This window comes from Colletes gigas, unplaced genomic scaffold, assembly GCF_013123115.1.
Source record: "Colletes gigas isolate AHSC1104 unplaced genomic scaffold, ASM1312311v1 Colletes_gigas_Sc00012, whole genome shotgun sequence".
In the NCBI taxonomy this organism is placed as follows: Eukaryota; Metazoa; Arthropoda; class Insecta; order Hymenoptera; family Colletidae; genus Colletes; species Colletes gigas.
The window spans coordinates 8513237-8541096 of record NW_025106641.1 but is presented as its reverse complement, the minus strand read 5'-3'; the positions used below and the strand labels follow the sequence as shown (position 1 = coordinate 8541096).

The window sequence follows — 27860 nt, the reverse complement described above, 5'->3', positions numbered from 1 at the left end:
GTCGGCGTTTCCTGCTGGCAATGCCCTAACCACGCCTACGTTTGAATAGTCTGCAAACCAGCATTGCAAACACAATGCACGTGCCCCAAATCTCGCCTCCGGGGTCAGGTCGTAAACCGACCTCTGTTGATGTTTGACCAATAGCCCTATTTACTCCTAGTCAATCCCTTGCCCCTGAGCTTTCGTCGATGGAAAAGACGAAAGAATATTTAACTAATTACATTGGTAAACATTGGTCGTTTTTGTGTGAATGTCAGGGATGTTTAACTGGCGGTGGTCATATTCTGACACTTTAAACGTAACTATGTGACCTATATTATTTAATATTACTATAACTATTTAACACAAAAGAGAACCCCTTTTACAGAACCCCTTTAACAGACATTCGAACGCAATTTCAGCCTAAACCTAAACACTTCGCTCATCGATGCCAACGATAACGTTTCCCCGGTCCAAACGCATACACAGTTCCTACATTTTAATAATTTGCAGCCTGTCATCGCGAACGAATCTCGCAAAAATTTGTTTAATATACACGACCGTTGATTACCGCCATGATTTTGCTTCGCTGCGAGCTGAGACTAGCCGGAAAGCCAGTTCCAAGAGTCGGTGGCGATAGCAACCGGTCATTTTCCCAGGCAGATCTCGTCGTTGTTGGACAAGGGGTCGATCGACGAAGAGGTAACCCCGCGCGGGGGTGGCTCGAGTGGCGGCGGCGCGTTCGGGGTTTCGAGGTTCCTGCGGCCTCATGCGATCCTGATGCGCCAAGCGCCACGCGCGTCCGCCGTTTTCCCACGAGTCCTCGCCGGGTTCTCACGCGAGCACGGTTTACGCTTCTGACGCCTCCCTCTCCGTGGCAGCGCGTGTCCGTGAAACCCAACGTACAAAAAGGGACGGGACGCAAAACGGGGGAGAAAAAATACAACAAAAACGAAGGAGAGAGCGTCGCACTCGCGCGACGATCATCGCCCTTCGACGACAACGACTTCCTAAAGTCGCATGGCGTCCTGACCGTCCCGGGACCCCGGTTCTCGCGTTCCTGGACAGACTCTCCCACGGTGCCGATCCCGTGGGAACGATTTAATTGGCTTCAGAAGCGAGGCTCATCCTCTGGTGCCCGGCGTGCGACCTCGTTCGAGGATACCGCCTTATCTGGCCCGCTCGTTTTCTTCTCGTTTTAGGTCCGCCCCCGTCGCTCCCCCTTTCCACGTTGACCCGCGTCACCTAATAGAGGATTTCGAATCGTTTAACCCCCCCTACGGTGTCGAAGATCATCGTGCCCGTCTTCGACCCCTTCGGGGAATCGAATACGCGCTCGTAAAGTTTCGCTCTTATCGCCCAGGAAATCCTCCGCGCGTAATTGGACGACACCGCCGGCCGGGGATTTTGAGGCTGATCGATGGGAAACCCTGCATCATGAATTCGGTGAAGGGTCTTGCGTAGGGATAAGCAAAGAGACGAGCGTTTGTAGTTTAAAAAATAGGGCTAGAATGCATTCGAAAGCATTTGACCATCTGTATCACCAATTTAAAGCAGCTATTTGATAATTATTTCATTACTAAGGCCAAGTTCTGATTTCTGGACCTACAAATCTGAACCTAGACATTCAAGCAATACTCGATTTAACAGTGGAGGACAACCAATTGTATCAATCCCAGAAATCTTGCATTGATGAACCAACTACGAGACAACAGGCTATTTTAAGGTATAATATAGACTTGGATGAGCGTCCAAGGATCTTTTCGCCCCATCTTCGTTGGCTTCTAACGTCCTTCGGCCCGAAGAACTCGCGGCGCGACAAGACGATCACGCTCGACGCGTGACGCGAATGTCGTAGGACGATTTCCACGTCGTCGAGCGCGCGTTTCACATATTTTCCCACGAATTCGAGAACAGTTCCCGAGGAACCCGACGCGTTCCCACAGGCTGCCCCGAAGGCGTGAGACAGTCCGTCCCTGGAAGCAGCAGAGCGATCTGGTTCGGTAGTAGGCGTTCAGCCCGACGAAAGAGTTCAGCCGATGTCTGCCCCCGTGCTCCTCCTCCTCGTTCGCGATCTTACGATTAGCTGTCGCCGAAAGCTTCCCACGGGACACCAGTTCCCAGCGGTTCCCGACCGCCGGAGAGACGCAGCGTTCCCATGATCGTGAGAATCCGCGCGACTTCGGGGGAAACGGATTCCCAGATTCACTAGGAGACCAGACGAGCAAAGCTGGTTGAAACCTGTGTCCATCCACCCCGTGCACCACCATCCTCGCTCGATGGACCTCGAAGGAGGTAACGCTCGATGCGATATTGGGCGAAAGTTAATTTGATTTAAAGTTTAAACCAGCCTTTGTCGTTCGTCAGGTTCATAACCACGTCACTCTCGTCCACGTGTTACTTCAGTTAGAAATAATAGAATCGAACAGGTGTGATAGATTCTCTATACAGGAAAATCAACCGTTGGTCCAACGAATTTGAGGGAGGCGCACTTTCGGGTTGTTCTTAACACTAGGTTTTACGTAACGCGTCAATTTGACTCATTCAGATTCTAAATCTGATGTTACAGAACTCATAAATATTATTTGTCAGCAATTTATGTTGAATTTAATTCATGTAACGATATGAATATATAGTAAAATTATTATTATACGGCATACTCGGGGCTGGAAAATCAAATATGCCGGATAATTGAACTATACCTACATGAAGTGATAAAAACGAGGAATTGGACCATTTATATGGGGGTTTTCTCACTTTACGGGGTTAAGAAAGAACTTTTCCAACATTTTTAGGATTTCTAAATATTCTTCGTCAAAATACGCGTTCATTGGATTTTGAAACACTAAAATCCTTCAACCTGTTCAAGAGTTATGAGAGAAACACTTCTCACACATTATATTTTCAAAACAGAATTTTTTTTCTCGAAAATGAGTAGGAATTCGAGGGTATGTCTATTGACCAAAAATAATTGTAATTGACCCCTGCAATCGAAAATAATTTTTCTAGAATGATTTGAAATTTTTTTTTTCACCAAAAATTTTAGGCACCTATTCGAATTTTTTTCTCGAAAGTGCTTAGCACTTCGGGGGTATGTCTATTCACCAAAAATGATTGTAATCGCCCCCGGCAATCGAAAATAATTTTTCCAGAATGATTTGAAATTTTTTTTTTCGCCGAAAAATTTGGATACCTTCTTCAATTTTTTTCTCGAAAATGAGTGGGATTTCGGATGTATGTGTATTCACCAAAAATGATTGTAATCGACCCCTGCAATCGAAAATAATTTTTCCAGAATGATTTGAAATTTTTTTTTTCGCCGAAAAATTTGGATACCTTCTTCAATTTTTTTCTCGAAAATGAGTGGGATTTCGGATGTATGTGTATTCACCAAAAATGATTGTAATTGGCCCCTGCAACTAAAAATAATTTTTCTAGAACGATGTGAAACTTTTCAATTTCGCCTAAAAATTTCTCGATCTACATCCTATTTTTCTTACAAATTTTTGATTTTTAATAAACACAACCATGGGTAATGTAGTGATACAACTTATTAAGAAAAAATAAAATCTATAACAACACAGCGAATACCAATAAAAATAGGTGCTACGAGTGTCCGTAAACCTAGTGTTAATTGTCACGATTGAAGACCTCAATAAAATTGTGTTGCACGGCCATCGAGTATAAGTAAAATGCATACGTGGAAAAGTGCAGAAAACCAGTCGTCTAATGACCCGTAGGTCGACGTCTGCGAGCCAGATGTTTTGCTTCGCGCGATGGCGCCGGACGCTGGGATCGATTGGGCCCGCAATAAAGTTTATGGCGTGCAGACAAGACACCCAGCCATTTTCCCGACGTCGAAATCCTCTGCGCTTTCACCTCGTCGCGGTACATTTACGACGATTGCGTAAACGTTCGTTCGAAACTGTTACGCAAGCGTTGAAACCGATACCTTAAACAGTTTTCCTTTTTTAGGATCGGAAAAATGTTGTTGTTTTTCCCATGTTTAGACCAGGTTACCCCCTTAAGGAACTCGAAGGACCGATTCGACGACTAACGTCCTTCTGCTAGTAACCTGTTACAAGAAGTACCGAATTCAGCCCCAAGTTTAACATCTTCTCACGGTTCGTTCTCACAGCGGCTCCACGAACCGCCGAAATCTCATTATTTTTTGTGCCCCCGCCATGAGAAAGCGTGCCATGGGAAAGTCGCGGTTATGCGTATCGAATGCCCAAACTGTTCGAGCACGGCCGTGTAGACTTCTCACGTTTTTGAAATCCCCCGACCGCGAAGATCTCCCGTGCCACGGAGTCGAGTTGAATCCGATTTCGATTTTATGGCCCCTCTATTCCCTGGCGTGGGAATCGTCTGTTAACCTCCTCGATCCCGAACGCGTCTCTTCGACTATGATAATAAAATAATCGTTACTCTGCTCGTTTCGAAACGTTTAACCTTTCTATTTAAAATGGAAAACGAAAGAGGAGTACCAATGATTTTAATTTAAAAAACAAGGTAGCGATGTTACTTTGAACTTCTTATTTTGTAATTCACCTAGAAATGCTTTTAATGACCAACGAACCCAGACCACAATCGGTAATTTTTTAACAATTTATGATAGAGTAAATAATAGTCTTCGATCGACGTTTTAATAGTTTTAACTTTGCTTTGTGGATGGAAAAAAAAATAGAGTTTTGAACGGAAGTTTGGTATCGAGACCATTCAACGTTCCACGTGCACGGTACGCGTGTATAGAACGTAAGAGAGGTTAGGGTTGATCTAAGCGACGTGTTTAGAAGTACCAGGCAAACACGTCGAAGTAGTAGTTCTCCTAAACCAGTCGCGCTCGCACTAGGAACAGCCTTCAATTCTCAAGGTCATTCGGAAGCCACCAGACGAGTCTACGACCTGCGGCTATAGCGATGCTATCGTATCTCTTGCTCGTTCCCTATACTCCGCTGCTCGACGCTTGCTACGATTACTTTGGTGATAAACTAGCACGAATGCAATGATACGATGTCATTAATATAGAATGACCTTTCTGACGAGTAAATTTATTTTATGTATGACGCCATTTTGATCTATCTTTGTGCAATTTGTATAGATCGTACTTCTTATGACGTTGAGGATAGAAAAAAATGATACAGGAAAAAGTTGAATGGCATAACAAGATCTGTTTCCTTCTGATTTTAAATTTTCCGTGAGTTCATCGTTGCGTCTATCAAGTGGAATTGCAATTGCATCGTTTTGCATCGATATTTCCTGTATTGGATACTTATCATTGTTCAATCGATCGACTATCAGAATTTCGAGAAAATCTATACCAGGAATCGTACAAAACTAATGATGATATTAAATTGTGTTATAAGCCGCACTCGAACGTAATCATTCAATTAATAGATAGAGCAAATATTAATATTCTTGTATCTATATATATATAATAATACCTGTATTTACCAATATCTTTTAGAAACAATACTAGATCGATATTACAAGGTTGCAGAGTCACGTTGCAGATATAAACGACACCTATATATTATTTACTCACATAATTTACAAGTCGTATAGTAATACATTCATTAATCTTTTAATTCGAGAGTTCCGTTTAAGCTATCGGCAACTTGATCGATTATTTACTTGCACAATTTATAATTCGTGGTAATCCGCGATATAATAATACATTAATTCGTATGTACTTCGATCCCATAATGCCATTGAAGCCATCGAAGCTTGCTATCTTTATCGATTATCTGCTTATAGGTACAATTTGTTATTCGAGACAGTGTCGTTATACGATACCGTCGTTAAAGCACACATTGTAAATAAATAAGGTCTCTAAAATCATCGAGTATCGTACCAGTGTATTATCGTTTTTTAACCGATTACCGAGACAGTTGCCCTAATGGGCACGAGGTTTGCATAAGCGTCTCGTAACTCGTTCCCAGAACACGTTTATCGTTTGGATTCTTATCTACCGGCGAGCAAAGCGACAGTTCCTGTTATGCGACGCGATGGCAAACGAAAGGGGGCAAATAATCGAAATCGTAACGCGGGTTACTACGCGGGCATCGGTCCCACGGACTACGTTTGGGAACCGTCTGGTTTCACACCGCTTTTACGGTGGGAACCAGGAATGCCACGGCGTCGTACGCTGGGTGTGGGAAACATCGATGATTCCCAGGCGATGGGAGTAGCAACGTTTTGTACGCACGAGACGTGAACGGGGCACCTAAACGCACTTCGCGTGCTTTGTAATCCTGTTATCGCGACGCGTGTCGCTTTTTATCGTTCGGACACTCCATGACGGTTGATCGATATCAGTTATCGAGCTAACTGGCGTCAACGAGCATTTCCTAATCTCTCTCGCGAAGATAAATTCTTTCCCGAACGGTAAATCTTGTTTCGTCGAAACTCTGCGATCTTCGTTGTGGGAATTTGTACCGCTTTTCTGTTTTTTATTATATTATCTTTGATACTAATTCGTGAGGCATTGTGTGGATAGGGTTAACAGGATCCTTATCGAGAAACGTCGGTTCAGGAATTCACGCAAGGCAGCGCCGAAAGATTAGGCGGCCCAGTCCGCACGTTCCGATTCTTGTCTCCTGATCCATTTTAGCCGAATGCGCCACTTGTCTAAGCGACGAAACGCCTTAACCCACTTTCGGGTTGACCACCTCCGTGCCCTCTATACTCCCCTATCAGTTTACTTATTAATTTAGATTATGTCGTGCAAGAGCTAATTGCTACAAAACGTCGAACAACCGTGATTTCACACGTTCGACTGCTACATACGTCGATTCGAACCGATCATCGAATTCTTACGATCCACAAGTACTAAGTCGTCGCTCGATCGGAGAGAAATTACACTTTCACTGATATTAACATATTATTAGAAAGTAATCCCAATTTATGTCAACTCACTTTTCCACGGAAGACAAAATAATTTCAACAATAATACTAATAAAAATATATAAAAATCCATTGTTTATATTGTTAAACTATACCCAGAAACGTGCAATAAACACTGAAAAAATATAATAAATACGTTCAGTTGTACGGTAATAAATCTTTACGTTCGTTACTGGTCCCGTTGCTCGATGATTGGAGGACAAAGGTGCAATTAAAAAGCACGAGACTCAACGTATCGCTCGGTGAGGGATTCTGTGAATCAGGCACTCGACGAAGAGGTGTGGCTGCCTAAATTCTCGGCGTTCGGTTGTAACGGGGGAACCCGGACGCACCCACGGCTCTCCTGCTCTCCTAGTAAAGTGATACAGTTTATTGGACTTCTTCAGATCGGAATGCGGCGTGAATGACACGCTTATCTTCTGGGAACACCTGCCAGGCGGTCGGCAATTTCGCTAGCGTTTGGGTTCCGTCGTAATTGACCAGGGAAATCACTCGCTAGTCAACACGTGCGACAAAATGGAGCGCGTGCTGCGCCAACACATGCGTCCCTGCTGGCGTTCCGCGTCACGGCGGACCGACGAACGACCAACTTTATTTTTATGCTACGCTGATAGATTCACTATGCCTGGTCAGCAAGTGCCGGTGCCCGAAGAAAAAAAGCGTCGTCGTTGGAACTCGCGATGCTCGGGAGTACCTGAGAACGCTGTAAAAAATAGTATAAGCAATGTGGTGGGCAAATGAACGAGAAGAGAAATCAAACTAAAGATGAGTCGCTCAACCCGGAGATTTGACCGGAGAAAGTATTGATAATTGTGATTTTTTATATAGTTAAAATTGTGATCGTCCAAAATACAGAGTTAAGAATAGAAGCAGAGAGCGAGGAGAAATAACTTAAAAGACAGAAATAGGAAAACTGAGCAATAAAAAATGTTTTTCATAAGGCTTGTAGAAATGTTGAAAAAGTTTGTTATACGATGTGAGAAAACTGTAAACCTGATAAGTGGTGCGAAAGTCCTGTATGTTAGCAATTATGCACCTTATAAATAAAAAACTAAACTTGCTGGAACTCGAGAAGATTTTGTAAATGAGTCGTGTAAATGTGTTTTTGTGGATAAAAAAGGAGTGAATAAATAGTATATAATGAATAATAATAAAATAATGCTCGTTTGAGTCATTGTTTGATAGCAAGAGTGAAATTTTAACCCTGGAGGTTAAAAAGGGAGCCTCCTGTATGTTTATCAAGATGGCGTCCATGTTGGCGATAGTCAGCAACGTGTGTGAGCCCTGGAATATGAAAGATGGGAAGGTTAGAGTCGTAAAATGTAAGATTCGATAATAAAGCCAAAAGAAAATGAACGACAGGAAAGTTGACAGATGTTGGTGATAATCAATTACGGATTTAATAAGTTGCAACTTCGTTACTATTCGCAATAATTGATTTCTTATTTCTTGCTTCATAATCCAATATATTACTTATCTTAACAATTAAACCTCTGTTAAGAATGTTGAGGATCGTTTGAATTTTCACCGAGTCTCGAGGTATCTGTCTGAGCTGTTCGTGGATCTGGAGAGGCCATTGCTGCGGTGCCTAAAACAGCAACGAGCCATCGTCCTCTTGGTAGCTTCTGTAAGCCTGATAAACCTGTCAGCCAGGCCCATTTTTTCTCGACTCGCCAAAATTATTGTCCAGCCGACCCTACGCGAACGGTGCAGTGTAAGCAAAAAGGAACGGAATGCGATGAAAACAATCCTGAAGTATTTGTGCAATCGTAAGAACAAAATGTAATATGGATAATCGATGCGATAGAATCTAATGTGGGACTCTAAACATCCAAATAAAGAACTGCTGGACTGATTGGCCTTAACGGGTTTCTTCCTGGGTTTTCTAATAAGATCAGACCTTCCTATTCATGCAACTCAATCTTTGTTTATAAGCAAGACTTATTAAGCAAGAGTATGCTTTGACATTCTGATAATATTTTGTAATCAATTTCATCTTAACCTCGTGCTGATTTCTTCTTATCTGAATTTATTGCCCAACAGATCTCATCAAGACAAATATCACTGTTTCATTTATCCTGATGGTCTGTATCTAAATCTCTGTTATCAATATTTTGTCACTTGCTAACCTAAATTTTCCTAGATCTTTCCTGACTTGATCAGCTTGCCTGTTTTTGTGATGTATCCATTTCTAATTATATTTACGTTTTATTAAATTGTGGTTGTGTTACTTTTTCTTGCAATCTCATTCGTAAAGTCAGCTAACGACGCAATCTTCTTTCAACCCTGATTTTCTCCATATGTTACGCCTGTTTTTCCATTTTAACCAGCCTTCTTCGCAATCTATACCCCACCAAACGTCTCTATTCTTGTTATCTTCTATTATTTCTGCTGTCTGGTTTTTCTACAAGCTGTCTCTACTCCGACATATTTTAACCAGGTCGAGTATAACTGTTTTCTAGGCCCCGTTCTCAGGAAACTTGACTGTTGACTGACACAATTGAGCGCAAGTTTCTTAACTGCCTGACCATCTTCTTTATTTATTATCCCCGACTTGCAACAATGCCTCCTGGTATCCCTTCAGCTAGACACCTCGTTCTTGTTGCTTTCCTATTACCAGGTGATATTTAACTCGCCCATGGCTGGTCACGTGAGCGAAACCGCGATCGAACGTACCCGATTCCGGTCGCATCCCGTCCCTCGGTTTCTAGTCGCCTAATAAAAAAATAGCCGCATTATCGATCTCTGCCGATCGATTTGCCCGGTTCGAGCTATCGAGAGAAAAGCGAGGACGTATGAGAAACGCGATAACTCGAGACTGGATAGGTCAGTGAGGAACTACAAATTAAACTCTGTAAAACAGAGACGTAGACACAAAATTAAAATAGTAGTAGAAAATTTGGATAAATTTTTTTTTATTTATACTATGTTGTTTCCCAATTAATCGTGATTAGGAAAATACAGAGAAATGAGAGGAATAAGCAGATAGAAATTATTAAAATGTATAAGGGCCTTTGTAAGAGGGAAATTATTTGCCTACGAACCCTAATAAACCATAATTCAATCTGAATCGAGTTAACGAACACGGGACCTCCGGGACGCCCATGCTGGCCTGGTCGGTGTCCCTGGTTAATAGGTATACATATCCGGAAAGATCGATCGTGCAACGGTGTTCTCGTTCCTTAACAGATTCGAAGAAATAAGTGTTTCTTCGCTCGAACGAGTAAGAACACAAAATACTGCATCAGAACTGGTACACATTTTTGAAAACGACGGACATCGATAATAAAATGGTGCATAATAGTTTATTTAATCGAGTGACTCAAGAAGCCAGGATTCGAAATCGTTCTGATGTTGTTATTTCTGCTTGCAAGAAGATGATCGATTTTCATCCGACATTTGTGTACAATGGGGCTTCGAGCCGACGAAGAAGGTATCCTTATCGCGCGTGCGGTTGCCTGCACGTAATCCAACGAGCCTGCTTCATCTCACGAAGGGCAGTTCGAGCCCTACGGAGTTCCACGCGGATCATGTTTGCCTGCTCTCAAAACCAACCAAATTTAGACCCTACAAAGGGAAAGGAATCGAAGCAAACCCATCCCAAGGAGTAGGAGACTTGGGATGCTATATACCTTCGCTCCCATCTTCCTCGAAGGTATACATTGGGACAGTGGTCATTGGCTGCCCATGCCAGACCCACCGACTTCTGTTCGCCTGGTCAGCGGTCAAACTAAAACATTTGTCAACCGCTGAAACGATCATCTTCGTGTATTATAACATAAAGAAAAGGGTAACCTGAGAACCAAGCGATGTGAAAGAAAAACGTTAGCTAGTCTAAGCATCGTTAAATTAAATGAACATGAACATGAACACGAACATCTTCGTATTTTAGTAACTTAATTTTTCTTCCTATCAAGGATATTATAATTTCTTGCGTTATACACGTACAGAGAAGATGTGCTTGCAGTTTTAGGTCAATATTTTTTATTTTGGATTGTTGAGCCAACTAATAGTCTTAAGTTATAAGTATTGTGATGTCAAAAAGTTCTGTGATGTAAGGAATACTATTATTAATAAATGTTAAAGGAAGAGTTGGTGTTGTAGGATCTAAATAAAATATATCTGAAATTATACCTGCGAACGAGGGGAGCTTTTTTGGCCAATGTATACAATATCCCGATTCCATAACGGATGTTAAATCACGACTTTGCAATAACAATGTACAATTGATGAACAAATAGATATCATCATCGTAATTCGTCGGTGAAGAACACGGTGTCAACCGATGTGATGCTAGTGTTTCTAGACATTTTGACACTTTTAATAATTTTTATCGTCGTCAACAGGTCACCAGCTAACGGTGTTCAACAGCCAGTCGACGATCGAAGTCGGTGGTCGGTGGAACAGCGAGAAAGCGAGAGTGGAGAGGCCATTTCTGGGCGTAATCGCCGGCCTGGTCGTGAACGGTGCCCGAATTTTGGAGCTAGCCGCCTCGAAGGATGGAAGAATCACTTCGAAAGGGGACGTCCAGTTGTTACCTGCTGGGAGTCTGTTGGACCGTGCAGCCCCCTTGCAAAGGATGCAACAGGTGAACCGAGTTGTACAAATATTCGATGGTATTACCAAGAATGCAGAGAAATGAGTACAAGAGCTGAATGTTGACTATCATACTCTGATTTTAGAAAACACTTTCTCTTCGCAGCGAAAAATACTTTCCAATTGAATTGTCTCTTCGGTACTGAGGGCAAGAATTATCGAATGAAAGGCTTTTCAGTGTCAAAGAAGATCTTTACTAATAAAAAGACCGAATGAAATGAAATTTTCTTTCGAATAAAAAGTAAAACAGCGTCATTTACAATTTTACGAGTATCAGAGTTCCTTAATTGTAAATAATATTTCAGTACATCGTAGCAACTAACGTGTTAATTGAATTTTGCAATTTTTCTCTATTTTATTTCGACGATCACGAATTTCGTCCGAAACGTCGTTTCATCGTGATAAATATTCATTTCTTTTTATTCCTTCGCAGACACCAGCGTCCGGTTTTCCAGGCGTCATGGACGACCTCATATTTTCCGGGGCCGGAAGTGGCTGCACCGCCGACGACGAGGACGAAGAATGCACTCCAATCTTTGAGTCTGGTTCCGGTAAGTGTAAGTAACGTTTCCGTGGGCGTAAGTAATTCCTTCTGCACGTTTCCTCGCGGGGGAATTTCTTATACGCATTTCATCTAGCATCCGCCACGCGTGGAGAATTTATGTGCACGTTATTGTCTGGCCAATTTTTCACGTTTCGAATTTACCGCATGACGTCTCGTGTAAAGAAGAAAATCAATGAACACGAATCGTTTACCATACGGTTGCCAAATGTTTCTGAATGTATTCATAAATCGAGTTTAAAAATGTATTGGGTATGCTCACGACAGAGATCACAGAAGTAGAAACAAAGTATAACAGAAGTTTCGGTTAAATCATGTTTCATAGAATTATACTTGGACGTCGATAGAAGTAGAAACCTTCAGAAGTGAACAGACGCGCCAGCCAAGTTCGTGTTCTATCGATCGTGTGCCTGATGCATTTTCAAACTTGATTTTCTCAAAAACGAAGCTTCGTACGAAAAAATTGTATTCTTTGTCTTTTATTTATTCGTTCATGATAAATCGCTGCCTGTACGTTTGCATCGAGAATAACGTACCGCTGTATATACATATATAGAAAGATTTTTAATTCCAACGAATCGAGTAAAAAAAGTATATGATGGGATAGATTATGACATGTGGAGTAAAAAAATGTATTGGTGGTGTTTAGATTGGATTAATCGTATTCGAGTTATTTTCGAGGAAGCGTTTTCTCGCAAGTGGTCGCACCACTAGTCGGTTCGTATATAACGGCGCGGAACGCGCTACGTTACTGTGTAGTATGAAAGGAGAGACGTTTAGCACTCCCCTAGACAAGGATGGAACACACATAAAATGGTAAGGCACTGTCGCCTTTGGCGGCTCTTACCACATTTTTTTTTCTCTCATTCGATGAAAACCATTATTCGGAGCTTGATTATTCTTGCATTTCGTTACGCGTTAAACATTGATTTTCAATGTAAAATGAAGTTAATTTATTATTAATTCACGTAATGCTGCGAATTGTCCAAAATGTGATACGTAAATACGTATACAGATTCAGTAACAACGTTTCAAACCTTAAAATCCCATTTTTAATCTGACAAATTAAACAATTTCATGCTTTGAATTATAAACAATAACATAACGACTGCGTAAATAATTAAATATCTCCCAGTTGTTCAATCGTTACGGGCCAAAAGGGAACCTGTTAATTTTCTTTCGTGACACGAAAACTGGAATTAAACGAGAATTATAATTACCTCGAGGGCAAATGTATATTCGGGCATTGGATTTCGTCGGGTCAATTTTATATATAGTTAAAAAACATTTATTATTAATACAAACCTTCAATAGATATTTTATAAAAACAATAAATACAATTTAATTCATTCCAATGGTAAAAGATATCACTGTTTATAATGATTTTGTATACTTTTTGCATATTGTAAAATATTTTATTTTAAAAAGGGGGGGTAGGAATTTGCAGGTGATTTTTTCAGGACCGTAGTTGGGCAAAGAGAACGATGGTTCAAAATTGATGGATTTTTACGCGATTTAATTTGCGTAAGGCACCGTTGCATACAGATTTGCTCGAACTTTTATTTTTAATCGATAGTCGTATCGATTATTATCGTTAACAGCGTTTCGTGTCGAGAGTGGCGCGACGTAGGACAGAGGAGAACATACGCACGATCGGGTTCGCATATCGCATGGCATGCTACCTTTTCGTCTTCATGTTTGCTCGGTTGTATCTTCGATTCATTTGCATATTTAGGATCCTGACCCCCCCACCTTTCTCTTTCCCGTCGACCTCCTCGCGATGTTTGCCGGCCGGTTCGAAAATCTTCTCCGGCTGACTAAAAACTGAATTAATACCATCCCTTTAATATACAGACGCGCGATTAAGCGACTTTGTCGCCCGTGGGGAGCTGGCTATTTCAGTACCGTGACATTTCGACGATGAAAATACACGCCCACGACGAGACGAACGTAAGACGAAGCGTCAAGAACGATGATCGAACGGGAAAATATTTTTTTTTTTGCACGAGGAAACTTTCTTCAACGATATATTTAGTTCGTTATCATCGAGAGTCGTTGCAGTTATCTGTGCTCGCTGCATCGTTTATGTTTTTTTATTTTCTCGAGCATATGAACGATCGACCAAAGCTCTCACAGAATGCTATAGACATCGAGCAGTGCATAGCGTGCGGCGAACGCCCATGCGCGTTCGACGTGCGCACTCGATAAACGTGACCAGGGGATTCCCGCACGCAGAACTCTGTATTTACATTTTGCATTTATCATCGTATGGAAATATTTGTTTGCATCTCTGTTTCGCTGTTTATATCACTTGCAAGTAATTTTCGTAAAGCTGTGTTGATATCTACGCGAAAAAAAATTGTTTAATTCCCTCCAGTACACATTTCAGATAAGAACGACACGCTGGTCGTTCTGCTGTATGTATAATACAGTCACGAAACTGTTCAGATAACGGGCTTAATTGTTTTAAATCACGCACGGCTTGTGTAATACATTCGGCGTTCTGGTTGATCGCGACCGATCGTGTATTTTTACACGCGAGATCTTTCATAGATGTTTTTCTGTTTTCGTGTGAAGAAAATAATGACTAACGAGATTCATTTCGTTCAAATGTAAATCGAAGATGGTTAATGTTTTTTTATGGACGAAATGCACCATTTTATAATTACATAAAACTTTCACAGTTAATCTTAGTTTAGAGTTAACAAGCAACGAATTACAAATACAATGTATAGTGACTTATTCGTAGCGTTCGTTTAATCGAAAAGTTAATTAACATATAATTGCAATTCATAATTGGAATTCAATTGACGTGACGTTCTATTGGAATTAAATTTCTGAACAGTATTAACCATTATTCGGATGCAACTGTTGCAGTAAAATGTAAACAATTTTATAACAGGATTAATTCTTAATCTAGTTTGGTCCCTTGTTCCATATTAAATGCCTGTCAATGAACTTACATGGCTAATTGCTTATAAGTCTGTACGTTTAGCTTTAAATTAGATTATGACGTAATCTCGTTAGTCGTTACAAGCATTTTTATCGAACGTTTTCAGCAAATACTAGTCTATTTTATCAGTTATTAATTCATAAACTTTTCCTTTTTTAACTCCTGTAATAAAAGAAATTCTGAAATTCTGTAATTGTCTCAGTAACGAAAAAGGCGAAAATAATTTTAAAAACGTAAAATTTTATGATCCAATAACACAATATTTCCTTTCCACAGTTAAAATAAAGTCCATAAGATCGCAAATAAAGGCAGTATTTAAAAATTCCAATTCATATTGGCTTCCGGTACAACGAAACTAGAGTAATGCAATATTCCCAATGTAAAAATAGCAAAATCAATACGATCCGTGGAAATCAACGGTTTTATTCGACATAGATTCAGCGACAAACCGACGTGCCAAAAATGATTCGAACAAAATTGAAAATCAACGAAATTGTCGGCGAGATTGAGTTCAAAGGAAAACGGGTATCGCTGCCCGCGAACAAAACGTTCCCAATCACACGTGCATTCTATCGCCATTACCGTTTCTCCCCGGGCTTTCGATAGTTCTCGCAATAACCGCATTTTCATTTCGCGTTACATACCCCCGATGACGCAAACGCTGGGGCGATCGCGCGAAAATTATGCGAGCCTCGAATACAACACTGTGGAACGCAATTTCAATAATCACGATCCTCTCTGTATTCAAATTTATTTAAACCTACATTACACGAATTTCATTCCGTCTCTCAAAAAAGAAATTATTGGCCACTTTTCGGGAATTAATTAATTGGGTAAAGGGACAAAGTTATTGGAGTACGATATTTTTACCTCCCATTTTAAGAGTAGTCTAACAATTTTCGAAATGCTTGAGTATTTATTAAAGATTTATTAAAGATGTGCTTGAGTGTTTTGGTCGAACATTTTTCTTAACGAAACTGGAGTTCTTCTTCTGTCAATCGCCATTTCTCAAAACTATATTTCATTCATATCTCATGTTGAATTAAATGGTTTCTGGATTATTGCATGGATCCACTTGCTAATGAATTTTTCAAAATTTGGAACAAAGCTGCAAGCTGCAAGCAAAAATAATTTGAAAGCTCTCTTCCTATGAAAATCTATAATATCATACATAGCTAGGATCTTATAAAAATTCGATAAGAAGAGTATCATCAATTTACATAGATTAATTTACAGTAGATTTTGTTTCGTATTTAAAAAATAGATGACGTTGCACGTTTCGCGGAACGAGCTTTCCAGTTCTGAGAATAAATGGCTAAACGATAGCAGAAGTACTTAACTGGATATCTTGATTCAGAGCAACATTAAATAGACATTAGTCGGCGTTTCTTTCCACCGTGCAGTTTTCGCTGGTAATGACGGAACCGACTGTTTGTTCGCAGACGACATAATAACGCCGGTTTACGTCGCGCCAACGAGGTCGCCGACGACGTTCAGGCCGAAGCACCACAAGGAGAAGATCCAGGAACGTCCTTCGTGCGACGACGAGGAGGACTGCGAGGAAGGATCCGGGGAGCCAGTCACCACCGAGGAGATCTTCGTCACGTCGGCCACCGGTCCGTTTTCTCCTGTTTTTCCCTCCTTTTATTTTAATTTTTCACTCAACCCCCCGCTGGCTCAGGACACTCGATTTTCACTCGAGTTCGCCCCGTGAACACGCGACGCCCTGGTATTGATCTTCCGTGCACGGTTTCCTCTCGTTCACTTCCTAGTGACTAGTGCATGCTCGCTCCTCGCGCCGGTGGAGTATTTCCAAGACTTGCATAATATCGAAACGTTTACCAAAGGACGAAATCGAAAAAAAAATTTCAGTATCTTTCAATACGAAAAGGAATCCGAGATTTTTAAAGACGTCTCTCGATCGAGTCGAATCGATCCGCGAAAACTCGAGATTCAACTGGGGATTCTTGTCTTGTTTTCTTGGCTCGAAAGTGCAAATTAAAATGAGATTTATTGCATTTTCTTTGCTAGTTTTATTTATCAGAAAAATGTGTTTCTTAGTTTCGTGAAAATAATAAAATTAGATGTATCTCGGCGATCTAAAAGGTGCACTTTAATCTGCATTTTCTAAGTGGTTGGTGATTTACGGACAATTTTTTTTATCAATCTATCTAGATCCTCTTCGGTAGAAACGCGGTTGATATAAAGCTATAATAAATGTTCTCGTTCGACCACTTATCAAGCTATTTAAGATTTCTCTTGATTAAATTTTTATCGAAGTCCAAATAGAAGTTGAAATATTTAGTAACAAAATATTAGATATGCGATATAAAAAGTTACAGTTTTTATCAATCTATCTAGATCCTCTTTGGTAGAAACGCGATTAATATACCACCTCTCAAAGTATTTTAGATTTCATTTTTATTAAATTTTTATTGAAGTCCAAATAGAAGCTGAAATATTTAATAGAAAAATACTTGCCCCGACCAGAGAGTTTCCAGGAGTTTCGACGCAATTAAGTGACTCTGGTTAGCTTATAAAAAAAACCGTGGGCGACATGCGCGTGTCCATTTTGAGAATGAAAATTGCTAACTAAATGAAATCCCCGGACGCGACGCTTTTTAATAGAATTTTACACGAATATAGAACCTGAAATACTGGAGTTAATAATACGTGGCGAGTCGTATCTCGTGAATGGGCTTTGATGAGCCGTATCTGCTGAAGTAAGACTTCAATTACATCCGAGGACACGGTTAACCGTGTAACTGCGCTGAAAAAAGATATTCAATTCCGCTGATGCAATTTTCTCTCGTCCTATCGAAATTCCAAACCAATTTGCCATGAAACACCAGTTTCGAAAGAGACAATATTAGTGTCTATAACAAGTCAAATGAATCTTCACTTACACATATCAAAATTAGGATAAAAAAAAAAAAGTTTCGAACGAGACAATATTACTGTCTCTAACAAGTAAAATGAATCTTCACTTACTTAGGGTAACAAAGAAATTGCAAATAACATATGCTAGAAAAAAAAATTAGTTTCGAACTTTAGAAAAAACTCTTTTCGAATCACGAGAAAGATTCCAGGAAAATTGGCGTGCAGATAATATATTTTTTCAAAGACGATTTCTTGGGAGGGAATTTTTTCGATAATGACGATCTATGCGATGATCTTCGAAATGCAAATGGAAGGAAGGCAGGAGAGTCTCGTTACGGAAATACTTGGCCCGTGGGCGTCCTCTTCATCTGCATATCCCTCAACTTCGTGCGGCGAAAGCTCCGCCAATCCCGACTGCCACCGGTTAAGTTGACCGTCACGAAAATAGCGCTACCCTCATCGGCGCGACGGGGATGCGACTTCTTTCAGTACGTCGCTCTTCACCGCAGAATAGGGTTGCCCTCCCCATCGTTTGCTCGGCCTCCGTTCATCGCGGTTAAAGTAATTCCGCGCCGCACGACGAATAGAGACGCCCCAGGAGCTTCCCCGACCGGTTACGAAATCTCCTTTTGCGCCTTCCTCGCAGGGTCGACCTTGAGGAACGCCTTTTCGCGTGCCCCCGAACCTCTGGCTGTCGGTTCGAAAGGGACGGGTGCAACAAAGATAACCGTATCGTGGGATTTAAGATGCACTAGGTAAGTGATACGACCGAAAACAAAGCGATTCTACGTAAAAAAAATAAATCAAAATTTAATATATTCCTTCTACGAGATTCACTAGTTTTATATTCTTGTGCATCGAGTTACTCGAGCTAATTTCTAGTTAATGTAGAAATAATTATTGTGCTCGTTGAATCGAGTTTTAATAAATCGTGCACGCGCACCGAACAGATTCAAACACGATTTTCTCGAAAATAGAGTACAGCACGAAAAAGATTTATTCTACGTTTTCGATTCACTTTTTCACGTAGAATCGAATCCTCTTGGTCGTATCGCTCTTTGTAAACGTATTTTAAAGGTATAACGATTCAAGATGTATATTCGATAAAGTGTATGGCGTGATTTCTGGTATAGCCAATGGGAAGATATTTTCAAAATTATATATTTATACATAAGATCTTTATTAAATTTTTTTAGTTGTTTCAAAATTTAAGGATGAACTATAGAGACTTAACTGGGAAATAGAACACTAAAAATACAAACAGAATATCTGAAGTATAAACATAGCAAGATAAATGTTCCGTACATGCGATTATATAAGTAGAATCACTGATATCTCGAGAGTTCAAAGTATCAACCCCATTATTGATGGCTTCGTAATAGGTATGTTTAAAGTAGGCCATGTTTCAAACTAATGGCCATTCGTTTCGATGCATGGAGCTAATACCAGGTCTGATATGTACCATAAGTAAATTACTGCAAGTAAGAGTAATAATAACTTCACAGCCCACTGGAAAGTACTTGGAGTTAAACAAAACGAAACAACCGAAGAATAGAAGTTCCAAAGAATAGAATATCTCCGACAATAATTATTTTATAGTTGAGACTTTCGTTTGGTTTTGTATGCCCTATCGATTTAGTCGAGTCTCGATTTGTGGTTCTGAAATACCCTGTATACGAAGAACATCGTTTTTCCATTTCGAATTCGTTTGACTTTTAAAAGGTAGACGGTTCGATGATGTATTTTAAGGACACCGGGTTCTTTGATCGACAAATCCTCAGCGACTAATGAACTTACCCAGTCGACACAGTTTAACTGGAACAACTGAGGATCGATCTTGAACGACGCGAAACGAGGCTCGTGCGATTCGTCGCGATAACTCCCGTACCTTGTGTTTTGCAATTCGTGTACTGATTTGATCGAGCTCGTCGATTTATTTGTCGATGTTTATTCAACCCTTCGTTTTCTTCGATTGGAATATTATCAATCAAGCACTTTTTCAAACGTTGAACAATTGAAACTATCGAAAATTTATACGCGATATCTCAGAAAGATTTAAATATTATTGAGATAGATATTAAATAGGAATATATAGTTATTTTTAATTTGACAAATTATGTTACAATTTAAAAAAAAATGATTTTATACTTTCTGTAAGAAAGTTTTTTTTAAAAAAAAACGATTATTGACAGATCTTCTTTCTGTACAATGACAAGTCTGAATCTTTATGAAATTAAATAATATACATTTGAAATATTACTTATAATTAAATCGTACGGCGAGAGGTTAAATGTCTCGATAAGGAAACGTGTCTTATAGAACGTTCTCAGTGAACTTTTCATGGATTGCTTTTATCGGATTTCCAATCGAGCACATAGTGCAATGGAGGGTTAATAATACAGCTGTTAAAGAATGCACAGTGAGCGAGCAAATCACCTTTGCTTTGACTATTTCGATTACAAAATATGTTTCTTCAGTATGGACCGTCGTCAATAAACGTGGTTCGTTGGAACAGATAAGAAACTTAACGTGGTTAAGTTAGAAAAGGTTCAATCGACAGTTAGATCATTGAACTTCGATCTCAATAAAACGATGGCTCCAGTGAAAGCATAATGGCGCCATATTGTCTACGGAAAACAGAGGTTTTAGACACAGAGGTTCTTCATCTTAACAAAACCTTAAATCCAAAAATGAGCTTCGTTGGTAATTCTAATTGTTCTGGCAGAATCAGAGCCAGTTTCGATCTGCTCAACGATATTCAGCACTATTCTCCTCGCTCCTTGTGTTACGTTGACACATTGAAATATGGCGATCGACAACTGAACCAACAGAGTTCTGTCGATTCTGTTGACCATGAATCGAACAAGAATTTTCATAATAAATTCTCATCGTTTCAACGCGTCGAGCAACTCTCTATGGCAACTTGTACGTAAATCACTGCCAAATATAAACGTGACAAATGTAATAGCCACGATAATTCAAAGTATTTTTCTAAGAGTTTTCCAAAGGGGTTAAAACAAATTACCGATTGGGGAATCGTTGGTCTCGAAAACTATCTCGTATTAAATTCCACAAAACCGAAGCTGGGGGGCGACTCGTAAATCACTGCCAAATATAATAGCCACGACAATCAAAAGTATTTTTTTAAGAGTTTTCCAAGGGGGTTGAAACAAATCACCGATTGGGAAATCGTTGGTCTCAAAAACCATCTCGTATCAAATACCACAAAACCGAAACTGGGGGGCGATTCGTAAATCACTGCCAAATACAAATGTGACAAGTATAATAGCCACGACAATCAAAAGTACTTTTTTAAGAGGGGTTGAAATGAATTACCGATTGGGAAATCGTTGGTCTCGAAACCTATTTCGTATTAAATTCCTGGAGGGGTGGCGAAATTCCAGTCGCGAAAAAAAAAAAATCGATCATCCTTCGAGGAACGAGACGGCAATTTCCATCGGGCGATTAAACGTACGTCCCTGGGAGCACCGTAACACGACTCCCTCCGGTTGTCCTCGCAACGTGGCTGCCCACGCACGCGTGAATATCGCCGGCCTACGCACGCGTAAATATTGTCGGTAGCACGTTACTACCCCATCCCTCTCGGGCCAATCGGATACACGTAATTGCACCAGCCGGCTGACGCTTCTCCATTCCATTTCCCGAGCAGATTCCAGCTCGGTGACGTACACGACAGCCCACGAGTACACGACCAGCCACATCAGCACGCAAACGTCTCCAGGCTCGCCGTCGACATCGACCCGGGACACCGTCACCGTCTCCGGCCAGTACAATGTGTCAACCACAGACGTCGAGACCAGCCACGCCAGGTGAGTTTGTCAGTTTCGCTCGGACACCCCCGCGGCGATACCAAAACTAGTCGTCGACCTGACGTTCCGAGGACCACTCGACCGCGGGGAGGGTTGGAACGAGTGGCAATTCATGTTTTTATCGCGCGTTACGTGCAACGTGTCTTCCCGGGGCCATGAGTTTTTCGCGTCTCTGTACAAAGTGTTTCTCGACCGTGTGGCTATGTACAGGTAAAACAGTCGTATCTTCAACCCCTTGCCGTGGAATGACGAGTCCGGGTTCGCGAGTTCTTGATCTCAACTTTCAGAATCGCGAGGCTAATCGAGCTTTACATTTTTGTGTACCACGAGGTATACGGATCCTTTTTCGTAGCCATTCTGTACACGAACGAAATTCAATTTTGAAGTATTATTTGGAATTAAATCGTATGCAAGGGGTCAAGATATCAAGAGGCAAAATTACATGGAGATTATTAAGGCAAACTGAATGTATTTAACAAATGTAACTGCATTCTTTTAAACAGAATAGATCATTTTTATGGTATGCAGTTTTTTAATCTCTAGGATCAAGTATCGAGATAAGAGATAATTCTTATGGGTTAGATCTGGTAGTTCAAGGGTCACGACGCTTCGAATTGTGTTTCTGTTCATTTTTATCGAGCCATTCTCGTATACTATTAGGCATCAAAATGTTTGTAAATACTAGTCTCATTCATAAATGGTGAGAGAGTAGATATGTTTATTTTATTTATCAAATATAATCAAAATAGTTGTGGTACTGCAATGTTGTACAAAGAAATATATCCTCGTTTGAAACAACCATTCCCTTCGTACTTCTATTAGACTGTGGCTCCTTTTGTAAACCAAAAAGGGTCAAAATCAGTTTTAGAAGACGAAAGATGTGTGTTCAAGGCATTCAAGATTTAGAAATATCGACAATTATAGAAATAAACATATGAAAAGTGTTAAATATCGTAGAGAAATGAATGCAAAAATGTTTAGAATCCAATGGAAGACCGTTTAAGCACTTATTCTAGAGCTAGATACGACTGTAAAGTACACCAAACTAGTTTAGAAAACATTAAATTATAACTCTTGAACTATTAGGTTTAGGGCATAAATACTCTAACATTTTCTTGTAGAGATTACAAAATTGTATCGAATAGCCCAACCAAGATTATAGAGTTCCATTTAAAACAAGGATGCAGTTTGTTTTTAACAGAGTTAGATGCGTTTTATCGATACTCTATAGCCTACGCTTCAGTTATAAAAAGTACAATGAAAATATGAATTTCGAATGAAATGGAAAAGCACTTTCACAACATTTATTACTCGAGAACGCTAAAAATGCAAACGTAATTTCTGGTAATAACTCTGTTGATCACTGATTATTAATATTTCATTATTTTGAATGAAAACAGACTAAACAAACAGCCTTTTCGATCGATGAAATCTGTGTCGAATCGTTGTAAGTTAATACGTTGTACGAAAACAAATATTTTGAAAAGTGATAGCAAGTATTTAGATTTTCGCATATCGATACTAAAATCGAAGATAAATTATGCACCTGTCCAGGGGTTGTGCAAGGGGTTGTGGATAACCAAACTGTGATTAAGCAGTCAAATTGGATTTAGTGGTTTGGTTAGTTAACCGTCCTAACCGATTCAGTCGATTCGCTGAACTAACTTGCAAAATTGATCCAACATTACAATTTCAAACATTAATCAAACAACCGAAAGGCTATTTACCTTTTGAACATTTTTATTCCATTATTTCGCTGTTGTCGATAATTCCCAACAAAACTCTCTAAACGTTTTACGGGATTTCGATGGAAATTATTTTCTAATTTTCTCGCTTTTCATCCCAACATACTCGAAGCTCTCAACTATTCCACGAAACACAAATTTCAACGATTCATATTTCGAACATTATTATTTTAATATTATTTCGCTACGTGACTTTTCAAACGTTCAGCTTTGAAAAGACCTGATCGATATTCTCGATATTGTCGCCGTACTAAATACGACTATTGAATGCAAAGTAATGACTCCGAATAAAAACATTTTAATAACAAACGAAGTAGGAAAATTATTCTTTTATAACTTGTAGTCGATTTTATTCAACGAGCCACGTTTATATAACATTCTTTTCTCCTTTTCTTTTAGTCCTGTGAAATATACTAACAACATTTGGTAATTAAAACATTGGGACACCATGTAAAGTATACTAATATATTCAAATATTTAAGGGAGTAAAAGTATCTCGTATTTATGAATTTGTTTTTTAAACTACTGTTAATTTGACCTTCTTTTTATTATTTATTAATCACTACAACATCTTGTCAACTTTGTTACACTCATTGGATTCAAAAAAGCAAACATTGCTAGATAGACTAATCTATTAAATAACCTTTACTCGTACAAATCATTTAGATTATTTTCCCCGTTTCGTTTAATAAAATAACCCCTTTGAAATCATAATTATGTCCACCATATGTTTGCCTTTGCATCAACACGACAAAATAAACTAGATAAACTAATCTATTACTAAACCTTTATTAGCAAAAATCATTTAAATTATTTTCCCCGTTTCAACCCTCGGAAAAATTTTAATTGGAGATTCTAGAGGCTAAAATAGGACGAAAATCAAGAATACCAATTTGTTCATGGAGGCTTCGTTAAAAAGTTAGTAAAATTTAAAGTTCCGCCAGTATTGAATTTTTCTCTCAAAAATGCGCAGGAATTCGGGGGTATGTCTATTCACTAAAAATGATTGTAATCGATCCCTGCAACTGAAAATAATTTTTTTAGAACGATTCGAAATGTTTTAATTTTGTCGAAAAATTTCACACATTCTCGAATTTTTTTCTAGAAAGTGGGTAGGATTTCGGGGGTATATGTATTCACCAAAAATGATTGTAATCGATCCCTGCAATTGAAAATAATTTTTTTAGAACGATTCGAAATGTTTTAATTTTGTCGAAAAATTTCACACCTTTTCGAATTTTTTTCTAGAAAGTGGGTAGGATTTCGTGGGTATGTGTATCCACCAAAAATGATTGTATTCGACCCCTGCGACTGAAAATAATTTTTACAGAATGATTCGAAATTTTTTAATCTAATTTTTTAATAACTTTTTAACGATGCCTCAGTCAAGAAATTGATATTCTTGATTCTTGATTTTAAAATTTTTCCCAGGGGTGGCAGAACACCCTGTATATGGAACTGAAGGCTTTGCATTCGATTCTCTCGCCCACCATATGTTTACCTTTGCATCAATGTAACAAATTCTAAGACAATCGTGTTTTGACCGTTGCAGTAGCATCGTGACGCAGAGATCGACGACCGTGACGACCCAAACCACCACCACAGAGATGACAGACCCACCACGACCACCACCGCCCCCGATCTACCCGCCTATGCCGACGCCGCCGAAGAACAACAACAAGAACAGGATAACGTCAGAGGCGGCGGAGAACGCGGCGTTGATAATCGGCATCATAGCCGCGGCGTTGATCGCGATCGTCCTGATCATCCTCATAATCCTAAAATTCAAGAACCGCCCGGAGACGAGCTACAAGGTCGACGAGACGAAGACCTTCTGCCAGGACCCGAACGCGGCGTTGCTGGGGGCGGCTGGCTCCGGTCAGCCGTTCAACGGGGCACTGAAAAACGGCGCGAACGGCAGCAAAATCAACAAGAAACGGGAACTGATAGACATCAAAGAGTGGTACGTGTAGAGACGGCACGTATTCGAGATCGTCCCGTACGCGTCCGCTTTAAACTGCACACGTGCTTGAATCTCTCGTGCCAGGTGTCCAGATACGAGTCGAACTCGAGGGACGAGTGAGCCTCTTTTTAGATTATTCGTTGGTGCTGAACGGAGCATCGTTTCTTTCGGTTTCTAATCGGTGGATGTAAGAACGGTGTTCCCCCCCCGCGGGTTAGAGACACACACAGTGGTCGAGGAACGCGGTGTCGATGGATCACGAACTGTTCGATACGTCGTGATCGGTGAATCCCAGCGATTCGAGCCGCGCGCGTCCACGGAGCGGAAGACAACGAGAGGAAGGTTCCATCGATGCTCTTAGACGTCGTCGCGCATCCGAGGACGGACGGAGCCAAGACTGATCGCGTGAAACGATACCGAGACGGTGATGGGAACGCAGAAACGAACGATCGAACGATAATCGCTGATCCGGGAAACGTCTCTGAGCGCCGACGGAGTCGAAGCATCCGCGTTATTACTTCGTCAGAGCGACGCTCGAACGTTTACGGTTGGTGGAACGAATAGGTTCTTGCCCGATACGGACCGCTAAATAGGTTCCCCCGCGCGCAACAGCGATTCGTACTGCTTTGCTGTTAGGGTTTACCTAGTTTGAAGACACAAAATTCACTCCTTCCTTTATATATTTTCTTAAAGGGACGATATTTAAAAAATACTCTATATGCTCTATGTACAAACTTTAAGGGATGCCTTGACTGGTTCGATGATAAATAATACTCGTTGGTCTCCTTTTAAAGGTTTTCAATCTTGAAAAGTTTACGCTGGAAAAGATTGAAAATCGTTTCTCTCGAAATGGCATTTTTCAAACCAAAATGCCCCCTCTATCGTTTGAACTGAAACGAACTCGATATCTGGAAATGCTTTTTATCGCCGGGTTGGAGAAGCAACGTAATTTGATGGAGAAACGAAGTTTTTTATCGTACGTGGTGCACGTTTTTCAAATATCGAGTTCTCTTGTTTGTTTTAGTTCGAAGGATAGCTATATTTATAATGAATATCTTTATGGCCGTTACGTTTAAGACGACTGGAATGAAAGTTATCGCGCCAAACGTGGACTTGAACAAAGTCAATTATTTGTACTTACGAAAATTTCTATAACTTGGGAATACATAAATATATATACAAAGTTTGAAGTAAATATGTCCAATACTTTTCTAATGAAAATTGCAAGTATCGCCCGATCTTTATGGTTCCAAAATAGACGGCACAAATTTAGACTTTCATTGCGTATTAGTTGGAGGAAAGTATTAGACCTTTCGGTTCTTATTTTGTATACACTTCGAGTACTTGTATAAATTTTTCCAAGTATCAATAATTGTTAATTCTCGAATCATATGCTGTAAAGGAAGTTCGTAACCAATTGTCAACCGATAAAAACAATTCAGATTGATCTATCGTGTGATCTAGGATTCTTAAAAAATAATCAAAATTGCGAAATTTACGCTTTCATTATGCGATAGGTGTAGAAGTTTCCAGCGCATAAATGTGGATCCTAGTTGATACGATAGTTTCAAGCCAAAGTTAAGTTTCGAACAAATCGATACGCGTCGCTTTGAAAAATGTTGTTTCAAGAAAAACGCCTTTGGAGAGCTCGGTTTAAAGTTCCGTGACTTCGCCGAGTTCTCGAACTTTTGCAATCCGTTTGTCGAAACAGACTCTTCGTATTGGAAACTTCAAAAAGATGCGAAAGAAAAGCGATACGGAAGGAGAATGTTTGATTCCAAAAGGCAAACTTTACGATCGACAAAACTTCTTTCTCAAAGTCACCTTTTACAAGATTACAAAATCATCGAAATTTCTTTAGTGGAATTCTATATCTCTTTAAAGAGTCGTCGTTTAACACTAAACCTACCGACAATCCATACATATCTATTCCTGCCATGACCGGCCAAATGGTCTTTCTTTTTTCTAGTTAGTTTCAGAGGAAACCATTATTTACGAAAAAATGCTGCCTAATAATTTCGTAAACATCCAGGATATAAATTAAAATTTATTTTTAATTAAATAATCGATTTATAATTCAGTTTTATCGCTGAAACTTCTTTGGGTGCATAGCGTCAAAGTAAATTGCAAAATAAACATAGAAGACAACAGAAATAGTAATAGTTGATATGGTCATCGGATAGAGGATGAAATTCCCTTTAAAATGAGCGGTCGAACAAGCCGATAGCTTTATTAGTTCCGGAGATATAGCGATTTTAATTTCAAGTCGATGCGGTGGCTAGTTTCGGAGATACGACGGTCCGAAGCCTTTGTTTACGTTCATTGATAATCAATGAACTCGCGCGCGTGAAAATAGTAAACAGTGCGTAGTAAATTCTTGGAAATACTACGCGAAACTAGGTCACTCGGTCACGACTCACGTGCGACAAAGAGGTACGACGCGACG

General features: G+C 40.0%; 1 protein-coding gene and 1 non-coding gene across 2 annotated transcripts in view; both read left to right on the top strand.

Moving 5' to 3' along the window:
* The window catches only part of LOC122399111 (neurexin-1), a 455816-nt gene extending 428376 nt beyond the window's left edge, over positions 1-27440 (top strand). Inside the window, exons 21-25 of the mRNA XM_043399529.1 lie at positions 11232-11473; positions 11915-12032; positions 16439-16612; positions 21547-21706; positions 25004-27440. Coding sequence (XP_043255464.1) covers positions 11232-11473; positions 11915-12032; positions 16439-16612; positions 21547-21706; positions 25004-25424 — 1115 coding nt within the window. The 3' untranslated portion in view covers positions 25425-27440. The remainder of the gene's footprint in view (positions 1-11231; positions 11474-11914; positions 12033-16438; positions 16613-21546; positions 21707-25003) is intronic.
* Positions 12797-12902, top strand: LOC122399274. Its single transcript, XR_006259259.1, has one exon. It is a non-coding gene; the product is annotated as a U6atac minor spliceosomal RNA (small nuclear RNA).
* Positions 27441-27860: the final 420 nt, after the last annotated feature.